Consider the following 9,754-nt stretch of genomic DNA (forward strand, 5'->3'; position numbering starts at 1 on the left):
AGGATGGAAAAAAAAAAAGAATAAAAGAAGAATCAGTTTTTAAAAAATGTATTTTTTTGCTTTTATTTTAATTAACATTAATTTAGTTTTTCCTTTATGAACTCTTTAGGTGTTTGGGCTCTTACTACTTACATTTCTTAAAGCTCAGCTCAGCGCTCACAGTGGACACATAATTAAACTTGTAAAAGCTATTAAGACAAAGGCGTGTACTAGAGTAAGATTATCCTATATTGCACAAATCTTACAGTGGTTACATTCAGTAAGACACCGAAAATAGACTTTTTGTTGAAAATCAGCCTTAGCTGAAGAGCTGCACACAGTATGAGCTGGGTAAATGGCGGTAAAGTGACATACAGAAATGACTGGGGTAAAAGGAAAACCACTAACAAGTCCCAGGAAACTGAAGAGAAATAATTATAAGTAGGAGTGTTAATGTCACACAAGAGATGCATAATCTATAGTCTGTTCACACACACACACACACACGCACATTAACAGTTGCTAAGCACATCAGTCCTAAACTGAGCCCATTTCTATGTAAAGTCTCTCCATTAGTTATAATGTAATTTAGGACATTATTTCGAAAAGTATTTGACCTTAAAAAAAAAACCAACTTATGATCCTGGGATAAAAAAGTTATTTGTTGATTTGTAGCCACCCTACAGATAGAGTAGCTCAACTGAGATTTCATTAAAAAGTAATAAAAAGGTACTGGGTTGAAAAGAATGGATTACTTCATGTGAGATGAAAGAGAAAAGAAAGACGGATGTCTGAGAAGAACAAGCACAGTCAGTCTGGCACTTATTGATCTTACACTCTTATCTAAAGCTGAAGTTTGTGGTTTTGTGGGGTTGGTTGATTGAACCGAAAATGAGCTGCCTGCTTAGCCTTTTTGCCTGATTGTATGCCATGGTTCTAATGTTCCACGAAAACTCAACATGTACCAGAGATTCCCAAAAGATACTTTCGAGGAAACCAATGGATGGAATTAAGGTCTTTGTAATGAGCTTGTACTTCACTTTGCAGGTCTGTTGTGCGGACACCTGGGTCATTTGAGGGCAAGCTGTCAGAGAGAGAGAAGTTCAGTCTCAAAACTTTCCCAGAGTTTGAAGGTTTTAATCAGTGTTTGATTCAACCATGTTTGTTTGAACATTCAGCTGATGTTACGGTGGGAGCAGAAAGTGTGAAACAGGGTACTTTGGAAGACCTTCCATTCGCATTCCGAATGCTGTTCATGCCTCAGGGTTTGGATTGATGGAGTATTTTGAGTGTCTAAGATAAATGTGCATGTTGTGTCAAATTCACATATTTCTACATGTAAAATCATTGTTCCCTTAGTGAGAACAAGTACCACAGCTATGATTTAATTGGCTCATAGCTACTGTTTAGATGCAGTTTAATAATATTTTACACAGCTATTGATCTCGCTGTTTAATTTGAGGGTCCACAACTCTCATGCAGTTCTTGGGATTCATACATAAACAGTTTTTACACTCCATGTGATAGAAGTAATATCAGTAACTCTTAATACGATACAATAGTAGAGGGTCACAAAAACATGTCATTGTAGCAAGCAGTGGCTCAACATCTGGCTCAGCAACACCTACCCAGACCCAAATGCACAGGACACCACGAATGTTCCTACTGAACTTTTGCTGTTATTTAATTTTATTATTTAGCCTAAGCCCATGTTCTTTCAGCTTTCTAGTTTGCTTTCATAAATGCCTTCTTCCGACTGTGTGCAGACCTGTGGACTGTAATGGACATTCACTTCATCTGATCCACAACAATTGCACACACATTCACATTCATGCACACAAACTGACTCACCTGCTCCTCTACTGAGAGATTATCCAGAGTTTTCGGTGCTATAAGCTGTTTTGTCCTGCCAGTGTGAGATGAAATTTCCTCTGGAGTTTCATACTGTAAGAAAGGCAGAGAATGAATGACACTGAAATAATGAAAAGACACAAAAATAATCTAACGTCGAGTGGCTCTGTGCTAATTTTATAGAAGTGGCACACTACAGGGTACAATAAAGTACTGCGGTGATACAGGATGGTTGTAATGCAGGTAATGGAGCAGGTTGGCCATTAATAGCTTTGGAGATTCAGTCCCTGGCTTCTCGTGTCCATATGTAAGTGTACTTGAGCGAGACACTGATGTCGGTACAGTATGTGGGGGAAAATGTAAGTTGATTCAGACATAGTGAGAAGAATGTAACATCACAAATGGGGATGAGCTTTTAGACATAACTCACAACATCATACTGCTGCTGTATATTTCCACGATGATGACATATCAGGTGATTCTGCAATATTTTGCGACCAATCATTGACAGTATATCTCTTTATCTATGTTTATGACTGAAGAAAAAGTACATTTATTTACATTATAGACAACTGTGTAGCAATGTGTATATATAGAGTCTGACATGATGTCTACACTGGATGTGTTTCAGCATTATGCTTCTAATGGAAATAATACGATTTCCTTTCAACAACAGCTCTCTACACCAGCCGTATAACTGCATGTCAGAGTTTGACCCGTGGGCTTCTTTTAGCCTTGTTTTTTTTTTTACTTACACACCTAAGTGTGTGTTTTGTACTGAACTGCGAGGTTTGTCAAACACCTCATAGTGTACATCAGTAGTAGCTGAACAAATACAGTGCAGACACACTGCTGCAGGAATCAAAGCCGCTGCTTTTGTTGTGTGGCTAATGTACTCTATAAAGGGTACAAGTCTTTTTGACACACACAGGAACTGTCAGACAGCTGAAAGGTTCCAGAGTTAAAATGTCTGGAACTAAGAAATGGCTCATACTTAGACCTATAGTAGCTATTGTATCGCAGCATCACTGTTTCGATGCAAGTATATTGCTAATATTCAGTTGTAGAGCAGGCTGTTCCTGAAAAAGAGAGCACATTTTCTTGATAACTGCTCTATAGAAATAAATGAATTATGGTGTTTACTTTGTCTCATATTTGTTTCATCCTGCATATTAAGGTCTTTCTATTAAGAGAGTGGGATTTATAAGGTTAGAGACAAGAGAGCAACAGGGTGGCGGAGAAAGGGAAATCAGAAATCTGTGGACAGAGTTAGTCAGAGAGAATAAAACTGATGAGACAGGTTGATTTGTCCATGGACTTTTCAAACCAGACAGTTCCACCCATGTGTTGGTTTATAGTATTTTGGAAGACCTGCAGAAGTATGTTTTGTTTATATTATCTCCTTCATTATTCCTTCCTTATTAAGTCTGAAACACTGAGTATCAGTCAGTTATTGTGCAACACATGAGAGTTTCAACAACAAGTATGTTTATGCTTGTATCTTCTAGTCTAAGCCCTGTCAGTTTAGCTTTATGAAGCTCAAAATTGCCTTGGAAAATAAAGCTTTGAACTATTATTCATTCTCTTGCTTTTGGGTATGCTTTGAATTATTTGGTAGACAGTGGCACAGCAGTCAGACTAGCTGCATATTTGGAGGCTGTTATGAAAAGTGTTTTTGTTGGTTTTTCACACCTCTCTATATTATCATTCATCATCGAATGCTATTTTTCTAGAAGCAGGCTCTGTTTTCTGAGGCTTGATGTATATAGTGAAAACAACGCCTTCCTCCCTGGCTTCATGGCGGTGCAGTGGGTAGCACTGTCACCTCACAGCAAGAAGGTTCTGCTTTCGAACCTCACGGGTTCTTTCTATGTAGAGTTTGCATGTTTTTCCTGTGCATCAGTTTCTTCCAGGTAGTCTCACAGTCCAAAGACATGCAGGTTAGCTTGATCCGTGGCTCTAAGTTGCCTGTAGGTGTGAATGTGAGTGAGCGGTTGTTTGTATGTGTCGGCCCTATGTTAGACTGGCCAGGGCGTACCCCGCCTCTCGCCTAATGTCAGCTGGGATTGGCTTTGCAGGTCGTACTCATAAAATAATTTCATTACATTGCAGAGGTGTTTCTGCTGTCAACAGTTCCTGTATATTTATGTAATGACTCAAATTACATACTATTCATTCTAAAGAATGAATAACAATATGATATATCACAGCACAAATTAAATCTTTTTGTGCTCAAATTGAAAGCTTGTTATATCTGATAATATATTCCGGTGCATGGCAACAAAAAGCTGCTTCGGTGCTGTTGGAAGACAGTGCTAACAGCAGACAAAGGACAGAAAGATCCTGAGTGATGTCAAAGCAAGATTTATAAGGCATATGTGAAAATCCATTTCTGGCTAATTGGAAGAGCTGGAATATATTCATGTATATAAACACAATTTCAAAAATAGGGTTTCCAAGCCTGCAGGCTAAGCTGCCTCTGTATGTTTATGCTATTTGTGTATTTTATGTTCTCTGTATTTGAATCCATGGAGAGGCTTGTGTGTGTGGTTCCTTGGACTGCTGGATACTCCTAGAAGTTGGTCCTGTAGACAATATGATATAATGACTCTAATGCACTCAACATGTGCATTTATTGAGTTCTAGTGTTTTACAATGAAGTGAGTGTTACCTGTGATTTTTATGGTTCTCAGGATATCCTGAACAACCTGGACCCTCCGGGAACTGCAGAGTTGGACGATGATGACCTCATGCTGGATGTGAACCTCCCAGAGGATGGTTTGCATGGTCAGCACACACATACACACAAATACACACAAACATGGCATGTAATTGCAGTTATCCTACAAAAGATTTAACTTTTTGAAATTATACTTTGACCGTGACAAATGCTTCAGTATCATTGGCAGGAGATTGTCCATTATTTTTGTAGAAGCGGACACCTCCAGCAAAACCTCTCTGATTACAATTGTAAATTAATGCATCACTAAGGTCAGAGCTTTCTATTCCCAGCGATATCCTTCTATGGCATATAATGGCTTGAATAAATTGAATTCTCTCTTGCCTTGGGTGGAAGATTTGTGCTGCAACATCCATTAAAATCTTTTAATGGACATCTTGTTTTCTATTATGTGCTGTTGCACTTTTAATATTTGGTGTCTGAAGAGTTATTAAATTGCAACTCCTCTGCTGCCACACAGCTGGCTTTGACTGACAGGCAGCTGACCTAGAGAAGTATTCAGCCAGCTGTCTGGCTCTGTTTATATGAACAGATGCGCACATATTTGCATATGGTACTGGCTCGACCATGGTGCATGCAGGTTTGTAGGAGCAGAGTTTACATTTGATTGCCTTGACAGCAGTTTGGTGCTAGTGTGATTACTTTAATAGCTTTCTGTTCACACATTGCATCACTCACTCCCATCTTGATATAACAGCTATTGAAGGAGCTTTCTTTATCACACTTTTTTACTTTGTAAATGTAATCAAGTACCAGCCGGGTTAAAATTGAGGAGAATAGCTTCTTTGTAGGTATTTAAGGTAATCAGGTCACGATGTTATTATGGATTCATCAGATAGGAATACAGTATAATGAATTCTAGGAGGTGTCTTTTCTCTTGTCAGCCCTGAGGCCAGCTGTATCCAAATACCACTGTATCACAGTGTATTTAATGCATTAGTGTACTGTGAAATGGCAGGATCTGGGCGTACACACAATGCTTTCTTTTTGTGCCACAACATGGAAGATACACAGAACATGTATGTTTCCATGTGGCCCATGCATGCATATAGATGGGCACATTTCAGTCACACACACACACACACACACACACACACATGTACTACACAGTCTCTGGCTTAGACACTGCTAAAACAAATGCAGTCTGCAGTCTAATGCAACAGCCCTGCAGTAAATTCTACCATAATGTTCAGCTTTTATTGAAACTGTTTTAAAGATGTATTGATTCAACTTTATGGTCATTTTGGAAGCTGTAGATTATAATGCTGTTGAATTGTGTGCTGTTTCTAATGTTTAGTCTTCCTTCACTGATATAATCTACAGCCTCCAAAATAACCATAAAGTTCAATCAAAACTTCTCTAAAACAGTTTCCATAAAAACCAACCATTACAACTTTCATGAGGGTAGAATTTATTAGAGGCCAGTTGCATTAGTCTGCATTAGCCTTATTTAGGTGTACCTAATAAACTTGCAGCTGGGTATACTGTACAATACTGAGGCAGCCCTACACCCTTGATAGATCATTATTTAATGTGCAAACACTGATCTCCTTGTTTTTGACACAAGGAGCAAGAGAGGGAGGAATATTCACAACATAGGAATGTGAACTGGAGCGTCGCCCCTTCCTCCCCCTTTTATGAGAAGTGACCATATTTATAGCTATGTTGTGGTCAGAGCTGGTATTATGAGAAGCAGAATTAACATGAGACAGTCTGATCCAGCCCACAGGGCAGGCCCTGAGATGTGGTCTTGGGGAGGGTGTTTCCATCCCCCTAAAGACCCCCTGACTCAGCCAGAGAACAGAAAGAGGGGAAGGGGAGAAGAGATTTGAAAAAAGAGAATGGTAGAAGGGCCCTGATGTAGTATCTGTATTTAAATGTCAGGTCCCTTGACCAGGGAGAGGACATCACTTTTTTACTTTGTGTGCCTAAGTTGGAGATTTCCTAGGTTGGACACAAACCAGGCAGCTCAGCTGCACTATCACCTCCACCACAGTCCTCCCTCCCGAGCTCCAGTTCCTAGGGAGTTCCCAGAAAAACAAGGCTGTCAACAAAGACTGAACCAGGCAGGGTGGGAGCTGGGTTGACTTTCTCTCGCTCTCTCTCTCTGGCCCTTTAACTGCTCATCAGCTGACTGGACATGGAGTCATTTCCCTCCACTCTGCGTCTGAGTTTCTCTACATTTATGGATTTTTCTTTTCCATTTGGACTATATTCCATTTGAGTTACTTTTTAGAGGACATTTTCTGAGTTGAAAGGAGATTGCTCAGGTTTCCTGGAATGTACCGGCTCATTATGAAATAGGCTGTCTGCTCCCGTGCTCTGTGGTGACACTCGGGGTAAAGTATTTTATCCACCACTGCTGAATTCCTTGGATTAGCTCTTTCCATTTGCCAATATTTGTTTATCTCTCTTTTTTCTTCTGTCGTTTTCTCACTTCCTCTCAGTCCAAACACTATAGTATCTGGCATATAGGAAGTCAAGGGGCCTTTTTATTTCCTGGGGGTCATGCTCTGTTAGCTGTCAATTTTGTTGTGGTCATGGTTCATTTCATAGTTATATACTATTGAGTGTTGCCAAATACTGTGTCCTTTCACCCCCTTGAAAATGAAATGGCCCGTCACCGTGTGTGTGAGCGTGCTTTTGTATTTGTGTTGGAGACAGCTGAGAGAAATAGAGAATGAGATGGATCAGATAGTGATTTATATGTAGATATTCTAGAATAGTATATTGAAAATGCACAAAACAGTATTCATTAACACTAGGTATGAAAAATTGACTCCCAGTTGTGCATTGTGTGTGTGTGTGTGTGTGTGTGTGTGTGTACACCTTACAGTGATGGTAATACACACAAAAGGACAGAGAAAAGCATAGAAACACAGCATTTGCATAATATTGTTCATCGTCAGCCACAAACATCTCGTTTCACTTCAACAAAGCAGAAACAGAAGAGAGTTTCATAAACTTTTACTGTCTGCATCATATCACAAACACTTACTCTGAATTTTAGGTCAGATAGCACATTGTTTATGTCTTCTTGTCTCTGTTTCATGTATGCACTTTGCTTTTAATTCTCTAAATACAGACATTGACAGGATGTCCAACGCTGAGCGCTCGGAGAGAGCCGGCAGGCAGGGACAGCGGCGTAAACACCACCGTTGGAATGGACCAGGTCACTTCTGCAATGACAGCAGGTGATTAAAAAATTCTGCCATAAAAGAAGTAAAAAGTAGGAATGAAAAAAAAAGTAAAAGCACAATAAAAGCAATGTCATTCTGTCTGTGTGCGTCTGTCTGTCTGTCTATGTCAGGGCCCATGTCTCCCAGAATTATGATGATCTCAAGGTTTCAAGGATTTCTTCACAGCCCGTCCCCTCTGAAGGCAAGCAGCGAGGCTATATGGCAGTGCTGGATGAACTCACATTCGAACACATGAGTCAGGACTGCAGCTCACTCAAGACCCAGCTGCTGAAGCTCAAAGCGTTGCTACAGGTTCGACCCACTTTTGCAGAGAGATATCAATGAACACAAAGGTGTATACTTGCATGTATCAATACAGGCACAAGCGCACTCATATGCATGCACATGGAGTACTATAGGACAGCAACAATGACATTTAGTATATGTTTGTCATTCTTCTGTGCTCTGGGCCTCCTTCTCTTAGAAATGTATGTATGCCTGCATTTGTGCTTGATTTTTGATCTGTATACCTGTATCTGTGTTTGTGTGAAACAGATCAGTTAATAGAGACTTGAGACAGAGAAATCAGGTAGAGGGAAGAAAAGAGGTGATAGGAAAGTAGAGACGAAAATTAAAGATGTCAGTTATCGAAATGTGCTCTTACATATAAACTGAGCACAGAAAACCCACACTCATGTAAAACATAACCCCATCTAGGCAATTGCATAAATGCACAGAAGCAAAAGCACTTCACACTGCACACTCTGTAAAACGAAATTATCTTTGAATGCCTCCTCCTCCGGTGATATGTTCATTGTATTCAGTGCAATTAGGCGAGCGCTGTGTCTGTATAGTCTCAGGAGGGGAAACGTTTCTGTTGGCCCATTAGTAACTCTGTTCTTAAGTGTGTTTTTCTTAGTATGATGTTGAGCTCAAGGCAGCAACTGAAAACTGTGCCCCAGACATGCTGATCCCTAATTGATCTTTGCTTTATTGTGCTAGTATCTAGAAAGCCAGTGCAACTCTGTTAATCGATGCTGGCTCTAACTGCATTATTGTGTCTAACCTGAATAAGGAGCAGGTGGAATGTAGTGTTGAAATGGGATTTATATTTCAGGTAGTGGACAAACAAGCTACTGTATTTATCAATGAAAGTTTCAAATGACCATTTAATGATTTTTCTTACAATTAGTAAACACTGAATTTTTGCAGGTTAAAGCTTCTCAAAGGTTAGGATTCCACTTTCATTCCAATTTCATCCCATCTCATTGGAAATTGAATCACTTTTTGTGACTCTGAAGACATTATTTTGATAACCTGTTATCACCATTTTATTATTTTTGACATTTCACCATTATATGCTTAATCAAAGACTGAATATTCTGAGATGAAATCTTGATTTGTTTTGGGAAAAATACACCAGTGCTGCACCTATTTAATATAAGTAGCTTCTAAAATTAGGACATTTTTGTACATGAAAGAAATCTGTTAAATGTTCAAAAACATACTGTGCCTCAGGTATCTAACACTGGTGGCTGACAGTTAAGGGTCGGCAGAGTGCTAAAGAGTAAAATTATTCCAAAAAAATACTGCTCCTGAGACATGCCTGAGGCACTCGCCATTGATCCATCTCACTGGGTACTGTCTGTTTATGTGCCTGTTCGTGTTCACGTGTGTGTGTGTGTGTGTGCTTGTTTCCAGCTTGAGGATACAGACTCTTCAGCTGATGTTCCTGAGGAGACTGAAGACAACACCGCTACATCACAGGTAAAAAACAAAACAAAACACAATACTTTATCTAATACCTTAGATTTACAGCTGTTATTGGTTGGAAATGCTGAATAATAATATGTATTTCTTTATTTTTCTCCAGTTTGAACTGAGATAGTCAACTATTGTATATTATATGTGTTTGTCTTTTCAGTTGGAGGAACTGATTAAGGAGGTGCAGGTGCTCAGAGAGGAGCTGAGAAGTCGAGACAAGACTATTGCTCAGCTCACAGTA

General features: G+C 39.5%; 1 protein-coding gene across 1 annotated transcript in view; it reads left to right on the top strand.

The window, feature by feature from the left end:
* The window catches only part of ccser2a (coiled-coil serine-rich protein 2a), a 29,265-nt gene that overhangs the window by 19,320 nt on the left and 191 nt on the right, over nucleotides 1-9,754 (top strand). The window contains exons 4-8 of the mRNA XM_020600877.1: nucleotides 4,524-4,617; nucleotides 7,656-7,764; nucleotides 7,881-8,061; nucleotides 9,451-9,516; nucleotides 9,674-9,751. Coding sequence (XP_020456533.1) covers nucleotides 4,524-4,617; nucleotides 7,656-7,764; nucleotides 7,881-8,061; nucleotides 9,451-9,516; nucleotides 9,674-9,751 — 528 coding nt within the window. The remainder of the gene's footprint in view (nucleotides 1-4,523; nucleotides 4,618-7,655; nucleotides 7,765-7,880; nucleotides 8,062-9,450; nucleotides 9,517-9,673; nucleotides 9,752-9,754) is intronic.

This window comes from Monopterus albus, unplaced genomic scaffold (genome assembly GCF_001952655.1).
Source record: "Monopterus albus unplaced genomic scaffold, M_albus_1.0 scaffold3.1, whole genome shotgun sequence".
Taxonomy (NCBI): Eukaryota; Metazoa; Chordata; class Actinopteri; order Synbranchiformes; family Synbranchidae; genus Monopterus; species Monopterus albus.